This window comes from Cibotium barometz, chromosome 17 (genome assembly GCF_041138505.1).
Source record: "Cibotium barometz isolate CiBa-2024 chromosome 17, ASM4113850v1, whole genome shotgun sequence".
Classification (NCBI taxonomy): Eukaryota; Viridiplantae; Streptophyta; class Polypodiopsida; order Cyatheales; family Cibotiaceae; genus Cibotium; species Cibotium barometz.
The window spans coordinates 52,416,564-52,442,712 of NC_141062.1; the positions used below are offsets into that span (position 1 = coordinate 52,416,564).

Genomic DNA, 26,149 nt, shown 5'->3' on the forward strand with positions numbered 1-26,149 from the left:
TATCAAAGAAGGATTTCTCTTGAAGAAATTTTCTTGGGGTGACAGAGCCATGTCGAGAGAAGAGGGAGACCAAGGGCCTCATGAAGGGAACAACTATGAGGCCGATACTGAACTTCTAGACAAGAACCAAGGCCGTCGATCTATTTCTCATGAAACCACGGCCATAACATCAATAGAGTATCAAGATTTTCAACAGTTTAGACAGTTTCTCCAAGATGAAGAATTCCTTGCTTAGAGAGCCAAGTAGGAACAGGACCAAAGAAGAGCTTGAATGTTTGAAGATTTCATCAAGGACCAAGCCACCGAAGCTAGAGGGGTCGAAGCCACCAAAGCTTATCTTCAAGCCAAAGGAGTCACCATTTTGGAAGGATCAAAAGCCACCAGGTTTGCTCTTCATGGAGGAAACAAGGAGGCTATCCCTAGGCCCGTTCTCTTGAATGCAACTTCTTCGAGACAAGTAAAAGGAAGGCAAAGAAGCCTTCATCAACCGGCAAGATGGACTTCAAACCAAGAGAGAAGAGTGTCAAGTTTGATGCTTTTCATGGAAAGCAGGGTACACAAAAAGCATTATCTTTTGTTGAGCAGTTTGATGCCGCTTTTGGAGGAGATGACTGCTCCGAAAAGTCAAAACTTTGCATTGTTCGCATGCACTTGAAAGATGCCGCCTTGAATTTGTGGCTAAAAGTAGTACAAGAAGGGACCGAGCCGAAGACGTGGACCAACTTCAAGACTATATATATACCTAGATGAATCCAAGAACATGCCCAAATTCACCTTTTAGGAACGTGCATGTTATATACTCATGGTAGTCAACCCACAAGACTATATAACTATCAACTCCATTATGCATAGTATGGACTAGATACTACACACATAAGAGCATACATTCACACAAAGCCCTTCGTACTGAGTTTCTATCAAACCTCCGGAGATGCAGGGCAGACTCAGCCATGATGAAGCCTAGCACTAAGAGAAGTAGCAAATAGAAAGAATTAGTACAACAAATAAGTAGTTGATAAGGCAAATGCACCGCTAAAGATAGAAAGAATTAGCACAATATCAACTGGCCACAACTCGGACGAAAACTTCACAATGTTCAACAAGAAGTTTCTACCTGCAAACTTTGAAGCAAATGTGCAGAAGGAATGGGATAAGGTAAAGCAGAAAGTTGGTGAGAATGTGGCATCTTACCTTAACAATTTCTTTTAAGTTTACTTTATATACTCCCATTCCACCACTAACAGAGATGCGTAAGTTTGTGAATGGATTGCAACCTAAACTTATGCATGCAAGTTATATCGCTGGACCGAAAACGTTGGAAGAAGCCCAAGACAAGGCTTTACAAGCCGAGGCCTTGTGCATGCCTTGGATGGACGGCAAGACAGAACGACAACCGGAATCCACCTGAAAGGAAGAAGTTTAAGGATCGATCCCCATCAAGAGCCGAGTCTCAAGAGAAGAAGGAGCAGAGTGAGGACAAACCTCCACTCTTTCGAAGAAGATTGTCCCTCGAACAACGTGAAGAATATGCCAAAGAAGGGAAGTGTTTTCAATGTGGAAAGAAGGGACACTTGGCTACAAATTGGCCTGACAAGCCAAAGCAAGAAGCTAGACAAATCAAAAGATCAATAGAGACATTCTGCCAAGAAATTTGTCAAGAGGAGATTGCATTGGAGCAGTCTTGTACCATGAGAGCCATGTTGTGGCCTATGAAAGTCTTAGATGAGGATTTCCAGGATTGTATTGGAACAGATTTCAGAATAGAAATTTTGTGACTTTTCTTGCCATCAAGAAAGATTCTTTTATGAAGTAAACCCGTTTATGTGAAACAAAGTTTGAGGCCAAAAGTGAACAAAGAAAAGCCATGCTCCACCTTACGTAGGGCAAAGAAGCATATTGCTACAATTCAAGCTTTGGAAAGCTACTTTATTAGGCCTTGTATGAGAAAGAATATTGAGTAATATATTCAAGAATGTTTGGTTTTGTCAGACGATCAAGTTTCATCGACAAAAGCTGGCAAGATTACTGCACCCATTGAATGTTCTATGGGAGTTTTACGTGTATTGCTATGGATTTTATCTCTGGATTGCCAAAGTCAAGAAATGATGGTGTATGGACCTTTCTCAGGATACCAAGATGGTTGGACCATTCAGATCACTGGAGGATATATAATGCCTTCCATGACATTTATGGAAACCATGTACAGGTTACCCCAAGAGGAGCTGGTTTTGGAGGATCCACCAGGGGTGGAAGAGCCAGAATAGACTGTGCTCCATTCTTTGAGAAAAAGAGGAAAGATAGTGGTTAGAAAATTCCTCTTGGAAATGGATGCGAAATGGATGCCAGAGAAGTGATATGGACGTCATGCGATCAAGACAGGTTCAAGAGGGGGGGATCGTGCATCTAGCCCCCTTCATTGTAGATATATTGGACTGGAATTGATCATTATTATGCTTATACAATGATTATTTGGACATGCTCTAGTTTGGGTGGCAACGATGCCCGATAGCCCAAGGAGCGAGATTTGTATATGGGAGGCAACAATGCCAAATGACCCATTGGACGGCAATGATTCTAGAATGAGATTTGTATATGGGAGGCGACGATGCCAGATATCTTGGACTTCACAGTCGGGCAGTCATTGCGACCAGATGGCCTAGATGGCTGTATTGGATTTCATAGTCGGGCGGTCAATGCGACCAAATGGCTCAGGTGACTATTAATGAACTCTCGAACGGTCATAGCGACCAAATGACCTTGAGCGAATTCTTAGGCGGTCCTAGTGACCAGATGGCCTTGAACAAACTCTCAGGCGGTATTAATGACCAGATGGCCTTCAGTGATAGTCTGAGCGGTATCCCTCGGGAGCCAGATAGCTCAGCACGATTTCCGATGAAACCAGACAAGACAATCTATGAACAGGAGGATCATTACTTGTGCATTGCATACTGATGTATGTTTGAATTTCTTGGACTTTGTGTGCTGTTTTTGATGTGTGGACAATGCTTGGATTTACGGCATGTGATAGTCCATTGGGCTCTAGACTACCTGGCAGTACCTCGAGTAACTAATAGACACGAATGATGCATACTTGTTTGTTGACTAAATTTTGTCTAGTTTTTGCAGAAGGCATAGTTGTCATGGTACGAAAATACAATACCGGGGGGGGGGGGGGGGGGGGGGGTAGGAGTCTATAGTGCTTGAGGAACCAGAACATGGAGAATGTCACTCCTAATTGGATCTCCCAATTGTTTCCAAAAAAGAGCCTTCATGGATAAAAGGTCTCCCAGTGGAGCGTTTATGACTAAGGGACCGTCCTTGCACAAATATGAGGAGTGCATCTAGGGTGATAGGTTTAGGGACTCCTCTCTAGATCAAAATGACCCTGTCCAAATCTTCTCCCCTGTACATAACTTGAGGATCTGACTGTCTAGCCTACCTATACCAGGGATCTCCAAGTGATGTAGCAAGATTCTCTTCATCCTACTGATCAAGTGTACACTACCAGTCTACCTTGCCAGATTTTTTAGGTCTCTGAGCAACCCCATATGGAATATTGAGTGGACACAAAAGTTGCAAAGTATTGCGGGCATTTGGGATCTTCGTCGAGCAGGATTTTTTTTATTTTTTTTTTTAGCATTTGAAAATTTCTTTCTCAAGGTCGCGCGGGGGGGGGGGGGGGGGGATAATAATAATCGTACCGTACGAACCGTACGATACGAATAGGTTCGTAGCGGTACGAGAAACAACCATGGCATAAGGTAAGTATGTATTTATTATATCTTACACATGTGACAGACTCTGAAGAAGTATCATCAAGAACAAAGACATTGGTTAAAGATAAGGCGTGGAGATGATGTCACATGAGTAGATAACACCACAGATATAGGAAAGACCAGATGCACAAGCTCACCTGATAGGGCTAGTACTAGGAAATATTCCAAACATATGGTTGTACTTGATGTACTTGGGACACATGGATATACATGGAACATATGGATGTGCTTGGAACACTTGCAGTCCGCAGTTGAGGACAATTGTGATATAAGAGGGAGGGATGTAACTATTTGGCCCTCCTAGCTCTTTTTCACATGATGAAACACATGCCCGAACACATGGACAAATTGATGAAAGCATGGAAACACGGTTCATGAAGTTGGCGTAGGAAAAGGCACCAGTTTTGGTCAAAAGCAAAGAAAAGCAAAAAGTCAAACTGAGTTGACCGCAAGCCAAGGGCACCATTGGAAAGAGGAGCCTAAGCCGAACCAAAAAGCTAAAGGCCGCTTTTCCAAAAAGCAACTCCAAGGCCAAAAAGCAAGGCCTTGAAGCTAGAAAAGCATAAATCAAGAACTTTGGCAAGAGATGAGCAATATTTTATTATTACTAAACTATTAAAGCAAAGCATAAATTATTGCTTTTGGCAAAAAGCAAGGCCCTCCCCAAGTATAAAAGAAGCTAGAGACCTCTTGTTTTGGGCATCAAGCTTGTGGAGAGCAAGGACACCCTCATCTTCATCCACTCGCTACGGGCCGCCGCCCATCTTTGAGATTCGGGATTTGGATTTAGACTTGGAGCTTGGACTTGGAACTTGGACTTGGGATATGGACTTGGACTTGGACTTGGAACTTGGAACTTGGAGCTTGGACTTGGAGCTTGGACTTGGGATTTGGACTTGGACTTGGACTTGGATTTGGATATTGGATCTGGTACTAGCCCGGTGAGAGATACTTGTGGGTAATCCCCATGGTGTGCTCGGCATCAGAGATCTCGTGCCTCGACATCGACATCGACATCAACATCGACTTGGATATCCTACATCGGCATATCTGTTTGTTTTGTATTGATCCTAGCCAGCGTGCCCGTGGATTGTTCCTAAATAAATTCCTAAAAGGGGGTGGGACCTGTTCCCCACTCAGTGTGGTGTATTGTGCAAGATCCCTATTCCCTTCTCTCTCCCCCCTCTCTCCCCTATATCTTTATCTCTTGGACACGTGGTTGAGCCTGTCACCGCACACCCCGCTGGGCTTACACCATTGTTGGACCCACCAACAGGTGCGCAGATTCTTACTTGAATCCCACATCCTAAAAGCCTCCTGACACCACATGACAACTTGATGGTCATCGGTTGGTGAAGGCAGAGAGTATCCGTTAACCTCGGGTTCAACATGATCCTATGTGCTCCCAATCATCTACCAGCATTGCCACTCGTGCCAGGTAAAATCCAAACGTAGTGGCTTTTCGTGCTCAATGCCGTTATTGTCAATCGACATGTGCTCAATGTCGTTACTATCAACCAACCCCACAACATTGTTCCCTACCAACTCCATAATTTTCCACGGCACACTAGACTTGCATGCTTACTTGGAAAGGAGTGGTAGCAAAAAGGTTACGGGATGAGGGGAAGTGAAAGGTTAGAGAAAAGATTATAGGATAGATGAGAGTTGATGTCGAGGATACGGCATGCTGGCATGGGGAAAAGGTTACGGGATGAGGGGAAGTGAAAGGTTAGAGAAAAGATTATAGGATAGATGAGAGTTGATGTCGAGGATACGGCATGCTGGCATGGGGAAAAGTGTTGGAAGTTGGAGTCATCCTTGCACGGTGAGAGTCAAAAAGCTTGAGTAGTGAGGGGCATGAATCTTTTTATAAGAGGGGCTAGACTTGAAAAGCCAATCTTGCTTTTCCTTTTTTATAATAGGTACCTTAATAGGGTGTTTTGAATAAAACCAAAGCTAAAAATGTCCCAACCCATTGTTTTTTTTTAACTCTCTCGCGATGCTTTTTCTCTCTTCTGTCTCTGCCCGACTTGCAGAGATGTGTTTTTTCTCTCCCCTTTGTCCCTCCCCCCGACTTGCGGAGATCCACTTAGCTTTTAGCTATAACTAGCCTCTTGCTATTATTTATTGACCCGCAGCCAATCAAGACCTCATCTTGCTAGCGTTCCTTGCTTGTGCCCTTAGCCTACGTGTAAACCCTCCAAGTCCCACGCCCTCTTAATCCTTAACCCTAACCTGGGTTAACACATGCCCCTCACTTTGGGTAAACGTAACCCTAGGCTAATTGGGATGTATCACACTCCCTCCAGCTTACCAATCATTGCAAAGCGGTATAAGGCACCATATCCACCTCATCTCCTTGAAAGCCTTGATGCTCCCCAGACCGTCAGGGTTATTTTCCAAACTTAACAAAAACAAGTGCAATCTTGACTCCTTGAGAGTCTCCTCACAAAGCTTCAAACTGTCAACTCCATCATGCATAGCATAGACTACGTGCTATAACATCCCACTCATATCATCAATGCCAAGGAGTGGGTGCAGGTTTAAGCATAAATTCTTCATGGATAAAACACCTTACTGTATGATTTCGGTGAAGAGCAGACTCAGTCAGGATGAACGGTAGCAGTAAAGAGAACTCACGTGGTACATGGAACAATGGGGAGCAAGTTTACCTAGTGTAAATAGATGAATCGAGGGTTGCACTCATTATTATCACACGCAAAGATGTGTGACACTGAAGGAGCTCTCGAACGATGACAAGTAAGAAGTCAGTCTCCAGGTCCCGTTCATGAACTTCATCAATCACAATATGGGTAATTCCAGCCACACCATCGCTTCTCTGTTAGATAATTCATGCACACCAATCAGTTCGATTCCTCATCAAAGGGAATGATCATGAGATTTTATGGGACTTTTGTGAATCAAATTTCAACAGAGAAAATAAAATTGATTATATTGAGAGTATGTGCAGCATGCACATATTCATTTATGAAGTGTGTGCACACATACATTTGTGGAAATAAAAAAGCTAAATAGTATGTGCACACATACATTTACGACCCGTTGATTACACACCTGAAGCCTCCTTAATAAGATGCCAGTTGTGCAATATAGGATACTGCCTCGCGGTCTTGGTGCAACACTCTCTAACCTGATGGAATAGCCTACACTCTTTCCAACCAACTCACCTCGTTCCCATGCAACACGTTCAGCAACACTGCATACAAGAGTTAAAACACTGCTCTAAGAATCCCAAACAAGGATGAGAAAAATTATAGAAGGGTTCACTGAGAAAAACATTCTCACTTCCTTTGTACCTGCCAAAATCCCCACAACTTCCTAACAACCAACAGGAGGCTTGGACCACTTACATTTCAAAGCCAGGCCAAATAAATATGCGGTGAAATGACTTGGTCAGAAGCTTGTAGCTACATTTATACTCTTTAGAAGGGGAGGGGGACACAGCATTTGAAAGAAAAAGGTCTATACTAAGGTCAAGAGGTGCAAGGTATTATGAACACAATCAACTGAAGGAATTGTTTGACAGAATTAGGAAAACCTAATAGCTATGGTTATGTCCTTAAGAGACATAACTGATTTGGCTCTAAAGATGAGGCTAGGCAAATGCTAATTAGAGGCACTACCCATGGGTTTATAACACTAATTGACTGTTACTAAAACGTAATTTAATGATCCTGTGTATGAAGTGACAATAAATTAGGAACACCTCACTTAATACAATATTTGTGAGTAGAAGACTTATAAATGGGCATAATATTTGTGAGTAGCAGACTCATAAATGGGCACTTCTATCAATGCGGGGAACCCATGGGAGGTCAGGACCTGCAATATGTCATTGTCAGTATCAAGCCAAACACCTGCAGGGTATGGTTCCAGTGGTATGGGATACTGGGATGAGGGTGAGGAGTCGTGGCTAGGTGTTAAGCCTCAAGGGAGCCTCCCAGTGGAGCTGTGTAAAGTAGCCAATCCCTTCCTTGTGAGGTCTTGGATTTATCCACTTTATCTTGAGATGTCTACAGACTAAAGCTGGTTGAGAGATCACCTTTTATGCACATTAGGTACGGGTCAGAAACCCTAATTCCCAATGTGTATGTTTCATTAGAAAATATTTCCTTCCTCTGCTGGTCCTATTACAACAGGACCAACAGAGAAAGAGACTGTTTGACAGCCTATATAGAGCAGAGGAAGGAATTGTTTGATCCAAGCTTCACAGAAGCATATGGAACATTCAAGAAAAAAGTGGAAAACCCAACCTTGTGGCCACCTTCTGTTCTGACTCCTCCTAACAGTCTCAGGCAACAAGAACATGAGTTCGAAGAATTCTAGCAAGTCAAATACCCTGCAAGGTGGACCGTTTAGCAAAAGTCACGACAACAGACAGCTGAAATATAAGGATTTTAAAAAGTCACATACAGAGAATACATCAGACGGTAATAACAACGAAACTTTCAACACTCAAGTCTGTCAATGCATGGGGTGGCTCAGCTAGAATAGGTCACAAAACAATGTGCAGCAGTTTTTATTGTTTGACTTGGTCGTTATTAACTGGTAAAGCACATGAACCAGCTTTGCTTGTTGTTTCTAACATGAGTGTGAGTGTTCATTGGTTCCAGATGCATCATCATCAGTAGGACCCGTTGTGAAGAAGTGTTTCTTATTCCCAGTAAAAATCACACAATGATATCACTGAAGGTGTGCAGATTGGAATAACCTAGCATATGCCTTGCCCACTAGAAACCCCCATAATTCTATCACTAGAGGTGTACACATTGGCATAGCCACACACTTCTTGATAGACAAGACCTAATGGTGACAATGCATCCACAAAAAAACAAGATGTGAAAAGCATAGCAGTGTACATCAAGCAACAGACACCCACACTCATGCCAGATGCAATAAGCATAGTCAGTTCACATGCTTCAATTGCTAATGACCAAATCAAAACCCACACAGCTAAACTTTAAATGGTATTTTTAAAAGAAAGTGCATACATACACAACACAACAAACAGCACACAGCTGCATTTGGGAAAGGCGCATGTCCTCAAAAAACCTTCAGCTTAGAAGCAAAACAGCTGGAAATGAGGGAACAGGTATGTATGACCTGATTGCAGCAATCCTCCTTGGTTGTGTGACGACAATGTGAACGTCGGCACCAGCACCATTCAGCTCATAATCCTCTAGCACAAACTGTGGGACCTGCAATTAAGAAACATGTTGGTATCCCAAACAAAAACTATTTTCACATGAGCTTTAGATGACAGGGTATTGTCAAACAGAGGACTGACTGAAAGCATACATGTACCCACTAAAACACTAACCTGAGTTGCTTCCCCACATCCTGAGTTGTTTTCTGACTATAACACTAACCTGAGTTGTTTTCCCACATCCTGTTTCTCCTGTCAGGACGACGACTTGATTATTGGCTATTGTCTCCACAATTTTATGTCTTTGCCTCCATAAGGGTAATGATTGGCGTGCTTGCCATTGCTCCTCAAGCTTCGGAGAAGATAACCTGTTTCTTGCTTCCGAGCACAATGTAGCACTCTCTGAAGCTAGGTGCTCTCTACCAGCATAGCTTGAAGACAATCCAAACGCTTCATTGTGCATCGTTAATTCCTGTGCTTCTTCAAAAGGCAAAGGTTTACAGATCCTTTGTGCAAAACTGTCTTCCATCTCCAAATGAAGCCTGTGAAGAGCATCCTCCATCATGGCAAGTTCCTGATCTCGAAGACCTACAATGGCAGGCCGCTCACTTTGCTGAAAATCATCAACCACATGAACATACTCAGCAATCTGCTTCCTGGTGAAAGAAGGCATGTATGAAAATGCAGTCAAAATGTGGTGTGGATGTCGACACATCACTCAAGGGTAGAGGTGTGGGTGGGTGGATGGGTGGATGTGGATGGGTGTATGCGCGTACGTCCGTGCATGGGGGTGGGTGGTGGTGGAGGCAGAGGGTGGGTGTGGGGATAAAAAAACCATAAGATGTCTGGAGCCATTGAGGCTATACTGATCTTAACTAGATCCTGTGGCTTTGAGACAGGCATGCCATCATTAAGTTGTTCACCTGCTGGATGTGCAAAGCCTTGCTAAAGCTGGAAACCGACACCCCGCCAGCATCACCAGGTTTATTCAAAATTCCTTCATGGTAAAGCTTTTCACAGGCAGCATAGCAACACACACGCTCAGCCTCTCCTTTATTGCGACCCTCTCCGACAGCAATGAAGACTTCTTGTTTGCCCGGTAAAGGAACAGCCAACTCAGCAACAAACACCTGCAGAGACCTTCCATATTTTAGCTGAAAGGTAGTGCATGATAAGTCTTAGGTAAAATACTGCACAAACCTTTGAGTGATCTGGTCCTGAAGAACGGAGACTGATCGGCAATGGCCTTGCATTCGCTCCACAACAAATGCTTCGGAATGCAGCACTTCTGACCAGAACGTTTTTGGGATTTTCCCCCCATCCAGCATCAGAGCTAGCAGTTGAGTTGCTCTTGTATGCGCCCACCAGGAAACCTAGTTCCTGAAAAATCAAAGGTCACGTTGTATCAAAAGAACAAACAGTCATGAAGTTCATGCTCATGAAACTAAATGGAATATCTTCATCCAAACACGAATGCTGGCTCACATTGAGCTTTTTGCATGCATCGATTGCAGCAAGTCTCTCTGCTTCTTTCTTCGTCCTTGCTGATCCAGAACCCCATGCCTCTCTTCCATCCTGTCACAGTTAGAACCTCTTAAGATCAGCAAATAAAACTTTAAATGCATCAAAAGTATCTTATGGAGTGAACATATTGCTTCCAACCCAAAATAGAGAGAAAATACTCTCACTAACATGGCAAAGGTGAAAGAAGCTGAGAGAGCAAGCCCAAAACCATAAAGCCGAAAAGAGAAGAAAATATCTCCAATGAAACCCCCTCTAGCTTGATAAGCCTTAAGAAAGGCTTATTATTAGGTTGGTTCAGATGGCACAATGAGTAGACAGAAACATTAGCAGAAAGTCAGCAGCATTAAGATAAGACAGTGGAATCATGGTACTCCACTCTAGTCGACAGAAGCAGGCATTAAGAGTCACCCTCTGCTCTTCGTGCCCATTTATGGAGGCAATTCCATCAATGTTTCACAGACGATGCAGTTTTTAGTCGAATTATGCCTACACCCCCTTCACATTTGTTCGGTTTGTTTGCAGGTTTCGAGTCTTGTACCATGAGCGTTCTGCGAGGTGATCCTATGGGGATTTAAGCAAACATGAAGAGGGTGCAGGCTTGACTTACCTCCCAACCTTGACAGCCGTGGGCAAGCCCACAAGTCTTGGTTGTCCCACCGAGCCACGAGCTGAGCTAACTAGATCAACGTACCGACCAATCTCTACCTCGTGACGTCCCATACCGCCACGAAGCTACCCTCGCGGGCCTCGAGACTGCTGCCGGCCTCGGCTGCATGAAGCAGGTGCACGTCTGCACTAGATCCCCAAGCTCTTGACAATAGAGCTCTCACAAAGACACGCGAGACTCTATAAACTAATGACTAACCTTGGCCACCCTTTTATAGGATCTTGGTCGGTCATCATGCGTCCACACTTGGGCGCCGGCCCGTCTATACTAGGGTGCCAGCTCGTTAGTCTATCCCAAACTCAGCTCGTCAATCAGCCTACCTAGCTCCAAGCTTTCCCAAACCTCAAAGCTAGTCTTGTGTGCATGTAGCACAATGTAGATACGCACAATGTGAACGACAAAGTATTCACCTCTCTAATTCGACTAAGCGCATCTGCGACACTATTCATGGACCCTTTTCTATAAGGAATCTCAAAATCAAAATCTTGCATTAATTCAGCCCATCGAGCTTTCCTTCCTCTCAAATCATCGGCATCACACACATACTTGATTGACTGATGATCAGTCGATACCACAAACTTGGAACCATATAAATAATGTCTCCAAACCTTGAGAGCGTGAATCACAGCATAAAGCTCTTCTCAAGGGTTGGCCAACGAAATTGAGTGTCGTCTTGCTTTTTACTTTCGAAAGCAACAAGTCTACCATCTTAAAATAGAGTAGCCCCGATTGCATAGTCACTGGCATCAGTTTCAAGAACATAAGGCCGATTAGGATCGGGTAATGCTAAGATAAGTGCTTCCTTGACTTTATCTTTTAAAAGTCTGAAGGCCATATCCAAATCGTTATTCCAAGTGATAGGCTGATTCGACTTACGTCCACGACCTTTCAACAAGTCGGTCATCGATAGTGTGAGCTAAGAGTATTCTCGTACAGATTTCCAAAGAAAAACAACAAAACCGAGAAAAAACGAAGTTGTTTCACTGTCTGCGGTATAGGCCAGGCCAGAACCTTCTGAACTCGGTCATAGTCAATGCTCAATCCATCTCTAGTGATCTTGTGTCCCAAGTAAATGATGTCTGTCATGAAAAACTCAAATTTACTTAATGTAGCATACAATCGATTTTGTCTTAAAACAGTTAGGACAATCATGAGGTGTCTAACGTGATCTTCAAGAGTACGACTATATATCAAAATATCGTCAAGGAACACAACCACAAATTTTTCCAAATGTTCACAAAAAAGATCGTTCATCATTTGCTAGAAAGTGGTTGGAGCATTGGTTAATCCAAAAGGTAATACGAGAAACTCGTAATGGCCATACCTAGTCCGAAAGGCGGTTCTTTCGACATGCCTTTCATGAATACGTATCTAGTGATAGCCAGTACGTAAATCTATCTTGGTGAAATATTTCGCTCCGGCTAACCGGTCAATCAGGTCATCTGATCTAGGGAGAGGATAACGGTTCTTAATTGTCAGCTTGTTCAATTTCTTGTAATCTATACACATTGTCCAGGTGTTGTCCTTCTTTCTCTTGAGTAACACAGGCGCACCCCAAGGTGATTTACTTGGACGGATCTATAGAGCCCATCCTCAAATAATCTTCGAGTTGTTTGGCCAACTCATCTTCCTTAGCTTGGCTCATCCTGGAAGGTGGAATACTAACAGGGTGAGCACCAGGGACCAGGTCAATACGATGATCTACTGCCCTTTCGGGTGGTAAGCCCGATGGCAGTTCCTTAGGAAATACATCTTAGCCCGATGTCATGTGCACAGTGTGTATCTACCGTGTGCTACACGCACACAAGACTAGCTTCGAGGTTTGGGAAAGCTTGGAGCTAGGCAAGCTGATTGGCGAGCTGAGTTAGGGATAGACTAACGGGCGGGCACCCTAGTATGGACGGACGAGTGTCCAAGTGTGGACGCTCGATGACCAGCCAAGAGCCTATAAAAGGGTGGCCAAGGTTAGTCATTAGTTCATAGAGTCTCGCATGTCTTTGTGAGAGCTCTATGGTCAGGAGCCTGGATCTAGTGCAGACGTGCACATGCTTCATGCAACCGAGGCCGGCGGCAGCCTCGAGACCCACGAGGGTAGCTTCGTGGCGGTATGGGACGTCACGAGATAGAGATTGGTCGATACGTCCATCTAGTTAGCTTAGCTCGTGGCTCGGTGGGGACAGCCAAGACTTGTGGGCTTACCCACGCCTGTCAAGGTTGGGAGGTGAGTCAGGTCTGCACCCCCTTCACGTTGTTTGGTTTGTTTGCAGGTTTCAAGTCTTGTACCAGGAGCGTTCTACGAGGTGATCCTATGGAGATTTGACAGTGAAGATCAAGCTCCATTGTAAAATTATAAAGAACTTTCTACCCCTTTGTGAAAATGTCATGTGGATCCTTTCTGTAAAGTCCTTCCCAAAGTCTGTCCTAAACACAGCTGAAAACATGCTTAGTACATAACCAAATCATGGTTATGTTATGTACTTGGACACTAATCTATGGATTAGCGATCTAATTCAGTGGGGTTAGTGTTAGCACATTCATCCCCAGATTCTGCTCTTTTATGGTGCCCATTTGGTCCCTTTTGCATGGCCCTTGCTTGTGGGCTGGCCACCCCTTTTTCTACTATTTTTTTGGGATTTTTTCCAGCCTTTCTGGCATTTACCAGTCGGCCATGTCCAGTAGCTCCAATCGGCCTGTTTTGCAGCTCCAGTCGGCCAGCATTCCCTTACTATAAATAGTGGGTGATGGCCTCTCTTTTCTCATTCAGTCTTGTACATATTTTGCTCCCTCATTTATGAGACTATCTGTGTCTCTTGCTTGGAACTGTTTTGCTTCAGTATATTCAGCATAGTTCTCTGCATCTCTCTCTCTCTCTCTTGCACTCTCTGTTCAGCACATTCTAGTGCCACTTTGCTTCCGCTCTGTGCACTCTTTCATGGTATCATCGCTCCCGGTCTAGCAACCTCTTTGCTGCCCCAGATTCAGCCCTGTTTTCAGCACCTTCTTCTCTGCGTTTTTTCCCTCCAGATCCACAGCCCTTGCTGCTGCGTTTGTGGACAGCAACGTCTGGTCACTTCTCCTCCAGTTTTGGCTTCTCCAACTGCAGCCATCTGGCGTTTTCTGATCAGCGTTTTTCCCACTTGGAGATTGGACAATAGGCGGCCTGTTTTCTACAGGACAGCAGCCTTCTATGCTGCATTTTCCTCTCCAGTGGCCCTTTCCCCTTTGCAGAGGGGGCTTGTGGTGTTGCAAGCTTTGGTGGCACTCTTGGTACCTGTGGAGGACACTTCTTCTTCAGAGTTTGTGCATTTTTTGAGATTGAGCCCAAGCTTTTGTGATGGCTGCACCGACTTCTCTTCATATGTTTGCTGAGTCTGCCAAGTTGGATGGTTCCAACTACACCCTATGGAAGGTGAAGGTGAAATCGGCCTTGCGTGGCGTGGATCTCTGGGATTGGCTTGTTACACCAGCCAATGCCACCCCTCCCACCCTTGCTTCCGGTGGTGCGACTCAGGCGGCACAGATTGATATTTGGCAGTCAAATGATTGACGCATTTTCTCCTTTCTGATGTTGAACTGTCAGGATGTTGTTCTCTCTCATGTGCATACAACAGATGCTACACATGAAGTTTGGAAGGCTTTTGCAGATCTCTATGAGATTAAGTCTCCGGGTCGGATTTTGGCATTGGAAAAGCAACTTATGAACTTATCAGTTTCTGCCTTTCCATCTTTATCTGCTTTCATCTCGAAGATGAAAGATCTCCGGGAAGAGCTTGCTGTTTGTGGCAAGGACATCTCCACTGAGGATAAGGCTATTCGGCTGCTCTCCAAACTTCCAGAGAGGTTTGATGCATACTTTCAATCTCTGGTTTCTTCTCCTCGTCCTGTTCCAGTTACTTGGGAGGAAGTTCTCCCCTCCGTTACGCAAATTGAGTCTCGCTTTGAGGAGCGGACTGGCACCTCTGGTGGCCCTGATGGAGCTTTGGTAGCACGAGATAAAGGGATGAATCAACAAAAGAAAGGAAAAGGGGGTTCTGACAAGAACTCCAAGGATAAAGACAACAAATCTTCAAAGAATAAGGACATTGAATGTCATTATTGTGGCAAGAAGGGTCACAAGTCACCCCAATGTCACAAGACGAAGCGTGATGAAGCAGCAAAGAACTCTTCCTCAATGGCGGTGTCTCAACCCAAGAAGGATGATGGCATTCTTCTCTTAGCAGGTACTCGGCGTATACTTGCTCTTGTGACTTCTCAGTCACGGTCTTGGGTTGTTGATAGCAGTGCTACTGCTCATATGACACCCAATCGAGATTGGTTCGAGGACTTCATTGCCAGATCAAGCGAGATCACTCTGGGTGATTCTTCTTCTGTGCCAGTGCATGGTCATGGCACTATCCCCATCTTCCGTTTTGACGAGGACAAGAGGTACTTCTCTGACGTTCTGTATATTCCAGATTTGGCTTTTAACCTTTTGTCAGTGATGAGTGCTCTTACGGCTCAGGGTGCGGAGGTGATCTTTTCTCGTTATGAGATTACCATTCGTGATAAGGCGACTCGTAGCATCTTGGCTCAAGGAATCCAAGATAGTGGTCTCTACAAGTTGACCGCTCTGCTTTCTTCTGGTGCTTCTTCTGCTCTTTGGCATGCTCGGTTTGGCCATTTGAGCTATCAGCTTCTACAGCGAGCTTCGAAGGATGGGTTGGTTGTGGGATTACCGACCATCAAGGCTCCGTCTTCTGCTTGTTCCTCTTGTTTACAGGGGAAGCAACACCGAGCCACCTTTCCGAAGGAGGCGACACACAGATCTTCGATATCACTTGCTCTCATTCATGCAAACTTATGTGGTCCTATGAGTACCGCGTCTTTGAGTAAGGCGTTGTACATGCTTATGCTGGTCGATGATTTTACCAGATATACTTGGGTTTTCTTTCTGAAGACCAAGGATGATACTTTTCCGCACTTCTGTGATTGGAAAGTTGAGGTGGAAAAAGAGACCAGTCACTCAGTCAAGGCTCTCAGGACCGACGGAGGGGGTGAGTTCACATCCCAGGAGTTTCAGCAATATTGCAAGACACATGGCATTCAGAGACAGCTTACTACATCATATACTCCATCACAGAATGGAGTTGCCGAGAGGAAGAATAGGACCATTATGGAGATGGCCCGTGCTATGCTTGAGCATTCTTCATTACCTCGACGTTTCTGGACTGAGGCGGCTTCCACTGCTGTCTACATTCAGAATAGGTCTCCTATTGCTGCTCTTCCCGACAAAACTCCATATGAGGCTTTCCATGGTGAGAAGCCCTCCATTGTTCATTTCCGGATATTTGGGTGTACGGCGTATGTTCATGTGCCTAAGGAGCACCGCTCCAAGTTGGACTCAAAGTCTCAGCGCATGACTTTTCTCGGATACAGCACTATGTCCAAGGCATATCGTCTTTATGATCCTCAAGCCGGTAAAGTTGTTGTGAGCCGTGATGTGGTGTTAGACGAGACTCTTACAACTTCAGAGGGGGGTGGTGAGCTTCTTCTTCCTTCACCTCCATCTCCGCCTCCTCCTCCTCCTCCTCCTCTCGCTGCTTCTGTTACACCTCTAGCTGAGGATACTCAGTCAGATGATGATGACCCTACTCCTCCTCCGGCGAGTTCGAGCAGATCTATACCTGGTTGGTATTATCAGACAGTTCGTGATTCTGGGTTACGTGAGCTTCCTTCTACTCCTCCACCTGGTTCTCTTCGACGTTCTTCCAGAGTTACAGGGAAACAAATTCATGAGGGCAACATGTTTGTTAATTATGCTCTTATGTCTACAATCATTAATAGTCCTTCCCCACTTCTGTAGACGAGGCTCTTTCACATGAGCCTTGGCGTCGTGCTATGCAGGCAGAGCTGGATGCTATCGAACGGAATGGCACTTGGATTTTGGTGCCTCGGCCTCTGCAGCGTCAGGTGATTAGTGTGCGTTGGATTTTCAAATCAAAGTTCCGAGCTAATGGCAGCTTGGACAAGCACAAGGCGAGGTTGGTTGCCAAGGGTTATGCTCAGCGCCCTGGTGTCGACTTCGATGAGACCTTCGCTCCAACGGCCCGGATGACTACCATTCGCACCGTTCTTGCACTTGCAGGACATCATAGATGGCCCATTTTCCAGATGGACGTCAAGGCCGCTTTCCTGAATGGAGAGCTTACACAAAAGTTTATATTGATCAACCGCCAGGATTTGTTGTTCCGAGCAAACAGGATTATGTGTACCGGCTGAAGAAGGCTTTATACGGTCTAAAGCAAGCTCCGCGGGCTTGGTACCAGCGGATTGATGAGTTCTTTCGGAAAGCTCGGCCTGCGCCGTTCTCATGCAGATTCGAATCTTTATATCCTCCTTGAGAGGGGGTTGATTGTTATCATTGTGGTCTATGTTGATAACCTCATCTTTACAGGTTCTTATTCTGTGCGGATTCATTCTGTTATGGATGCTTTGGAGACAAAGTTTGAGATGACGGATCTTGGCCTCTTGCATTACTTTCTTGGCTTTGAGATTTGGCAGACCTCGAAGGGCATTTTCTTCTCTCAACAGAAGTACACTCGGGAGATTCTCGAGACAGATTTCAAATGACTGGGTGCAAACCAGTATCTTCTCCTATGGATATTGGTGAGAAGCTTTCTTCACTTGATGCTTCTCCAGGGACTGATTAGGGACAGTATCGGGTTCTCGTCGGTTGTTTGGTATGGTTGACCTACTCCCGATTGGACATATGCTTCGCAGTCAGCTTATTGAGTTCCTTTCTTCAGTACTTGCATGGCACTCTGGATTTTGGCATCTTTTATGGCCAACGACGCACTCTTGTTGGATGGTCTGACTCAAACTGGGCTGGAGATCCAGATACACGGCGTTCGATCACTGGTTGTGTTTTTTCACTTGGGTTTGGAGCCATTTCTTGGAGCAGTAAAAAGCAGCCTACTGTGGCGCTTTTCTCTATCGAGGTGGAGTACCGTGCACTTTGTTATTGTAAGATTCCTCCCCAACCCCTCAAGATGTCCAGTTTCTTCCCCTGTAATCAATCCCCTTTCCAAAATAATAAAAGATCTTGTTTCTACCTGTTTTGGTCTAGAGAGAGAAAATATTCTAGAGAGAGATAACTCAGTTTTTAGATATCTTTGGATGGAAAAATATCATTTCTTATTAAAATAAATTTCCCTGAAACAGAAGTTAAAAAGAATTTCCTAAGGTGCATTAGAAATAAATTATAATCTGCTCAAAAGACAAGCCTAAGGGTCCAGATTTTCTGAAAATTTTGGATTAAGATTCTTAGGGGCCAATAAGATTAATCCACATGTAGGGAGAAGATAAATTGAAGAAATAAAGAAAAACCCTCCAAAAATAAGTAAATACTCACATAAGATGAAGAGTGAACTAAGGACCAAAAGAAACATTTAAAAAATGAATTTTTGACACCTCTGAGTGAGGATTCTCCCTCATGAAGAAGGTGCCTTTTTCCTCGTCATTGCTTCCTAATTTTAAATCAATTAAGTGAGATATTTCATCTCTCCTCTCTCCTATTTCAAGTCTAGTTCCAAAAAGTAAGCTGAACTGACCCAAAAATGATCAAAAATTGACCAAACTTATCTGAAAAATTCTAGAATTAGTTTGCTTGGTTTGAGGCTCACTTTTTCCTATAAATAGAAGTCTCCCCTTTTGTAAAAGCTTAATAGTGTTTATGCACTGTTACTCTACTCCTACCCAAGGCCAATTACATTAAATTTACTTGATAATTCAATTGTTTTTTACTAAATCCTCCACAAAGAAATTGGTGGCCACTCTTGATCCAAACAAGAGGAACCCTCAATCCCTCAAGCCAAAGGAAAGCTCACAAAACTCTGTAAGCGAAAAATTCTACTTTTTAATTTCAAATCTATGGTTTTCTAATTTCTTTGCTTTTTTTTTTTAGTTGATTAAAGTGAATCTTGAAGTTATGCCTTGATGAAAAGATTACCCCCTTCTCTTCCTTAAGAATTCAGCCTTTCTTTATTCTAGAATGAGTAACAAATAAATTGATTAAACTTTTCTTATTGTTTACTCTCTAGAAAGTGAAAATTAAGTAGATTAGAGTACTTTACTTCAAATTAGAATTAATTTTAAATTGATATTAGAATGTTAAAAATTAAAAAATGGTCAGCCATACAAAGGAGGTTATGGCAAAATTTTCTTGAATTTTATGAAAAATAAAGTTTATTTTTATGTTATTCTAAAAGAGTAATCCCCACCGTTTGTGCATTCTAAAAGAAATATTTTTATTTACTCCATGTACATATTCACCTATGAATATGCATGAATATCATTGATATTAATTATTGAAATTAATTTCTATGCATAGAAAGATACATATTGGAAATCTTTTTACTATAAAAGTGTTGTTTTTATTGAATTCAATTTCTATGCATGGAAAGATGCATAATAGAAATATTTTTTATTATAAAAGTGTTAATTTCATTGAATTCAATTTCTATGCATGAAAAGATGCATAATAGAAATTTTTTATTATAAAAGTGTTATTTTCATTAAATTCAGTTTCTATGCACAGAAAGATGCATAATAGAAATTTTTTTATTATAAAAGTGTTATTTTCATTGAATTCAGTTTCTATGCATAGAAAGATGCATAATAGAAATTTTTTTATTATAAAAGTGTTATTTTCATTGAATTCAATTTCTATGCATAGAAAGATGCATAATGGAAAAAAAAAATAATTATAAAAGTGTTATTTTCATTGAATTCAATTTCTATACATGGAAAGATGCATAATAGAAATTTTTTTTATTATAAAAGTGTTATTTTCATTGAATTTAATTTCTATGCATGGAAAAATGCATAATAGAAATTTTTTTATTATAAAAGTGTTATTTTTATTTAATTTAATTTCTATGTATAAAAAGATGCATAAAGAAATTCTTTTTATTTTAAAAGTGTTATTTCTATTAAATTGATTTTATGTATAAATAGATGCATAAAAGGATTTTCTTTTATATAAAAGTGTTATTTCCATTGAAGTTAGATTTTATGCATAAATAGATGCATAAAGAAATTTTTATATCAAAATTAGATTCTCTTTACTTCTATGTTTAATTTCCTTGAATATTTGATAAATGAATAAGTAAATACTTTGAGAGAGAAATTTCTATCGTTTCATATTCACTCGGATTGTAAAGAAAAAAAATTCAGAAAATCTATCCAATGCCACCACATTCAACCGCATGATGATGCGTGTATTCATGGACTTAATAGGAAAGTGTGTGTTCATTTTTCGGAACGACATACTAGTATTTTCAGCTTCCATTGAGCAACATGACATTGAGTGGAGAAAGTCCTGAAGTTGCTGGAAAGCAACGAGCTCTATGTTAACGAGCTCTATGTCAATGAGAAGAAGTCAGAATTTTATTTGTTCAACGTTCACTACCTTGGATACATTATCAGTGCCGAGGACATCCCACTTGATCCGGCCAAGGTGACAGAGATTGTCAAGTGGAAAGTTTCACAAACTGCGTTTGACATCAGATCCTTTGTGGGTATATGCCAGACATACTCCACCCACATAGACAAGTTTTCTGACCTCTCGGCGGATCTCAACAATCTGCTATCTCCACACGCGTTGAAGACGTTCAAGAACCTCAAGGTTGCTTTGTCAGAAGCGCCTTGTCTAACGCTTGCCTCGTGGGGCAAGCCGTTCCAAGTGATCAACGATGCAAGTAAAATCGCAATTGGAGGTGTTTACAATAGAATGGCCATCCAGTAGCTTACATGTCTCGTACGTTACTGCCCGCAAAAAAGAATTACTCGATCTACGATCAGGAACTCCTAGCGGACTGTAAGCCCAACGGAGCGTGCAGTAACAGATGCAACCACGTGTTCGAGAGATTGAGAGAGAGAAGAGAGCAAGATGGGAATAGGAGATTTACACGGTACACCACACTCAGCAAGGAACAGACCCTGCCCCCTCTTTAGGAACTTATTTCAAGAACAATCCAGGGGCTTTCCCAAGCCAGGACCAATACAACAGATGAATACAATATCAAACAAAGGTGTCGATGACGAGATTGGACCGTTGTCGATGACGAGGTACGATATCTGATGCTGAGCTTACCTTGAGGATGACCCACAAGAAACTTACACCGAGCTAGTACCAAAATCCAAAGAATCCGACTGATGTCCTCAAGTATCCACAAAAAGCTCTTTCTTCCCAATCCAATCCTTTCACTAATAGAGGTGGCGGTTCTTCAAACGGAGGCTACCAACAGGTGACAGAAAGTCCAGCAAACAGAAGACAAACTCCGGTTTTGGAGCGGCGGAGATGCCAGCGGCAGGCGGCAAAAGTAGGCTCTGGGGCGGCGGCAACGCCGACGGCGCTGACGAAGATGGCCGGCCCTAGGTGGCGGCGACACCGGTGGCAAGCAGAGGCGGAGGCGGCTCTAGGCGGTGGCGACGACAGGCGGCAAAAGTTGGCTCTGGGCGGTGGCGGCAGGCGGCTCTGGGCAACGGCACTTCTTCACAAGGGGAAGAAAAGATAGTTGGGGCTGCCTAGAGGCTGTAGAAGTACACAAGAAGCTTGCTTATCCCAAGGAGTACTCCACGCGCTTCCTCTATGAGTCTTCAAGATTTCTTCAATGCTCCACCAAGCGGGTGCTTGGTTCTTTAAATACTTGAGGGGAGGCTTGCTTTTACCATGCTTTGCTTTTGCTTTTACCACTTGGCTTTTGCTTTTATTTTAATAATAAGCAAAGTTCTTGATTTTAACTTCAGGGCCTTGCTTTTTGGCCCTAGAGCTGCTTTTTGAAAAAGCGGCTTATAGCTTTTTGACTCAATTCAACGAGCTCTTTCCAACGGTGTCCTTAGCTTTTTTGGTCAACAAAGTTTGACTTTTGCTTTTTCTTGCTTTTTGACCCAGACAAGTGCTTTTTTCCATTCCAACTTTAAGAACCCTATTTCCATGTGTTCATCATCCTGTCCATGTGTCCGAGCATGAGTTTTATTATGTGAAAAGAGCATGGAGAACCAAATAGTTACACAGTCATTCAGGCCTTGAAACATTGGAAACATTTCCTTTATGGCCGTGAATTTGAGGTTCGCACTAACCATCACGCATTGCGCTAGATTCAGACAATGCCAAGTGCACAGTGGAATGACCGACAGCACCGTTGGAGTCAAATCTTCTAGCAATTTGGTGGTATGATCGTGTACCTTCCAGCAGGAAAGAAAAACCCAGTGGCCAATGCTTTGGGCAGAAAAGGACAAGTGACTTTGACTCAGACCACTAGACTCGACCTCGCTAGTACGGGACTAGATGACATGAAGCACACGTATGCGAATTCCGAGGAATTCGGTACACAATGGGAACATGCATTGGATGCCATAGGACCGTGCTACTTTTTGATACGTGATGGTTGGCTTTTCTACAAAGGCCCACTTTGTGTCATGAAGTCGTTCAGAGCAGCTCTTCTCCATGATGCCCATGATGCCATCACTGGTGGTCATCGGGGCATGAATTCGACTTTGGAGAAGTTAGAAAGGCAGTATTATTGGCCAAGAATGAGGCGAGATGTGTTTACACATGTGCAACAGTGTGACATTTGTCAGAAAGTGAAACCTTCTCGTGGGAAGAAGATAGAGTTGTTATAGCCTTTACCGATTCCCAAAGGACCTTTCCAAGATATATCCATGGGTTTTGTCACGAATCTTCCTCCCGATCCGGTTAAGTGCTTGACTATAGTTGATAGATTTAGCAAATTTGTTATGTGTATCCCATGCAAGGTCAATGTGACCGCCACCGAGGATGTTGCCCATTTGTTCATTCAGCGTTGGTACTCGATTGGCAAGATCCCTAGGACCATAGTGTCAGACCGAGATGCCAAGTTTACCAATCATTTTTGGAGGACATTGTTTAATAACTTTGGTACTAAATTGAATTTTTCCAATGCATTTCATCCATAGACTGATGGCCAAATAGAAATTTGCAACTAGTTGGCCTTTGATGTGCTGAAGTGTTATGTCCACAATCAGAGGTAAGTGGAAGTCGTATTTGCCTTTAGTTCAAGCTGTTTTGAATGATTCCTTTTCTTCAGCTATTGGAAGGATTCCATATGAAGCAGCGTTTTGACCATAACCTCGTCTTCAGCACCTGAAGTGAACAGAATGATAGAGTCTTACCAGGAGATTTTGGAGTCAGTAAAAGACAGGTTGGCTAAAGCACAGGAGGCCTACACTAGACAAGCCAACAAAGACCAAAGGGATATTAAGTTTTCAAAAGGCGATTGGGTTTATCTTCGGATCATGAAGCAAAGATTGAAACAGGTGAGCAAGAGATGCCCAAAGTTGTCATTCAGGAGTTTCCGACCCTTTCCCATCCAAAAGAAAGAATTAACGAGGTTTCAATGAAGTTGAAGTTACCTCCGAGCTGGACTATGCATGATGTGTTCCATGTCAGTTGGCTAAAACCGTATGCAAGTCCAATCCCTTCACAAGTGAAAGACAAAGCGGAACTAGATATCATTGATGAAGTTGACCAGAACAGATCCTTTTGCACCGCTTCAAGCATGGCTCTGGCCGAAGACAACGACAGTTCCTCACAAAGTTTCAGGACCGAGGGACCCACCATGTGTGAAAACAGCTTTCTCTCTAGACCTAAAAAGAGAATTTTCTAGACATTTATTGGTTTTATTTAGTTATTTTGTGTCTTTTCTACTGGCCGACAGCCTTTAGGCTAGCTAACTAGCAGTCCCACACAGTATATATAGGTTAGCCTCATCATTCACCACAGTGCACCACTTCTTGACCATATCGGGTACCATCTGCTGATGATGATGATGCTAGGCTCTACACCACATTGCTTCATCATCATTGCCTGACAAGACAGCACCTCAGCGCTTTATCATCTAGCCACGTCTCGAGACAAAAGCCCAGTCTTTGCTACAAGCCACACCATGGGACATCAACCCTCTCTGCTACATTCTTTACATCAACGTCTACATCAGCGCTTACATCAGCATATCATCAGCGCTTATATCAGCACATCATCAGCGTTTACATCAACGCTTACATTACCACATCATCAACGTTTACATCAGCATATCATCAACATTTTACCACAGCTTATGGGACAACAGTCCTCTCTGCTACATAGAGCACTTTAGCGTTTTTCCTCAGCCTCACATGGTATCAGAGCTATCGTGAGCAAAGGAATTGAAGACCTCGAGAGCACACAGCATGGATCGTCTACCCGCACTCCCGGAGGACCAATTCTTCTCACCAAAAGTTGATTCTCCAAACTCTAATCTAGACCACATAGGGAATGGGACTTCTTACTCAGTGGTGAGTCCTGTTCAAGTTCTTACTTTGGGAGACCATCAACCCATTTACATCACCTCGCCTTCACCACCTTTGCCATCACGATCGCCCTCTCTGACTTTATCAGTTTTTGTTTCCAAAGGGCGATACATTCCTTTTGCCAGTGTGTGGGACCCTGGCATCCATCATCTTCTCTCATGGTTCTCTTTTTGGCTTGAGAGGGGGTGTGTGAAAACAGCTTTTTGTCCAGCCCTAAAAAGGGAATTTTCTGGACATTTATTGGTTTTATTTAGTATTATTGTGTCTTTTCTGCTGGCCGACAGCCTTTAGGCTGGCCGACCAACAGTCCCGCATAGTATATATATAGGTTAGCCTCATCATTCACCACAGTGTACCACTTCTTGACCATATCCAGTACCATCTGCTGCTGTTGTTGCTTCTATTGGGCTCTACACCACATTGCTTCATCATCATTGCCTGACAGGACAGCACCTCAGCGTTTTATCATCTCGCCACATCTCAGGACAACAGCCCACTCTCTGCTACAGGCCACACCGTGGGACAGCAGCCCTCTCTGCTTCATTCTTTACATCAGCATTTACATCAGCATATCATCAGCGCTTACATCAACGCTTACATCACCACATCATCAGCATATCATCAGCCTTTTACCACAGCTTATGGGACAGCATCCCTCTTTGCTACATAGAGCACTTCAGCGTTTTTCCTCAACCTCACACACGAAGCAGTATGGCTTGACAAAGAGTTCTTCGACGACTATCCGACTTTATTGACGGACTATTTAGAGGCTATGCAGCTTCCGTCAAGTTACGCAGAAGGGGATGTCACATGCATCCCGCACTTCGATGCTACATAGACATATCTGAACAATGAGGTGCAGGACCTGGAGTGGAAACTGGTCCCATGTGAGCCCAGTCCGGGACGAGTCAGCCAAAGTTCCACTCTATGCGTCCAAGGTCAGGTGTGCATTGTCCTGCACATGAAGCAGTGCTAGTCCGCGCTGTGAGTCTCGCTCTGGAATGACGTCAGATGTTTTGTGTATCTGGTTTGCAACTGGATGCCAAACCTCTGTGTAGGCATGTAGGTTTGCGTGTAAAGATGGGGTCAGCCCATAGGGCTACCCCAAGACTAGTAGTGTGGGCATGGGGGAAGTGTAGAACCACCCCCAAGGGACAGGGAGGGCCCCAGCTGTGCCCACCTGTCACCATTTGGCCACCCAATTGGTTCACCCGTGATTTCTTATCATATATGTACATTGGACTGGTGTCCATGGTAGTTGTATATGCCGGGGATTGATGCCACTCGTGTTACTGTGGACTTGGCTTTCCGTTGGGACTTGTGCCTCCGTGTACGTGCCCGGAACTGCTTGGTGGATTGGTGTTCCATTGGGTCTGGTACCTCGTGTACTTGTTGTACTTGCCTGGAGCACGTCTATGTTGGTATAGTCTCATGAACGGGGATTGTCCATGCCAAAGCTGCATTGCATAGCATCTTTATGTGCTTGCTTGCAATTGAAATTGCATGCTGTTTTCATGCTTGCTTGACCAATGTGTAGTTCCGAGTAAGGGGACACCCGCCTGCGAAACGTGCGTGTGAAACTATCTGCTAACATGGTTATGTGGCATGTGACAGGTGGTAAGTATTGGTCATAAACCTAGCCTTAGG

The 26,149-nt window shown here is 43.5% G+C and overlaps 1 protein-coding gene across 2 annotated transcripts in view; it reads right to left on the reverse strand.

Moving 5' to 3' along the window:
* Positions 1–26,149, reverse strand: part of LOC147630163 (uncharacterized) — a 42,737-nt gene that overhangs the window by 8,747 nt on the left and 7,841 nt on the right. Inside the window, exons 2-8 of one of the 2 annotated variants that reach the window (XM_086811807.1) lie at positions 10,429–10,518; positions 10,144–10,323; positions 9,867–10,073; positions 9,167–9,556; positions 8,901–8,995; positions 6,852–6,993; positions 6,449–6,615 (exon numbers count right to left, since the gene is read on the reverse strand). In XM_086811807.1, coding sequence (XP_086667933.1) covers positions 6,449–6,615; positions 6,852–6,993; positions 8,901–8,995; positions 9,167–9,556; positions 9,867–10,073; positions 10,144–10,323; positions 10,429–10,518 — 1,271 coding nt within the window. The remainder of the gene's footprint in view (positions 1–6,448; positions 6,616–6,851; positions 6,994–8,900; positions 8,996–9,166; positions 9,557–9,866; positions 10,074–10,143; positions 10,324–10,428; positions 10,519–26,149) is intronic. The other variant, XM_086811808.1, reaches the window with a different exon arrangement.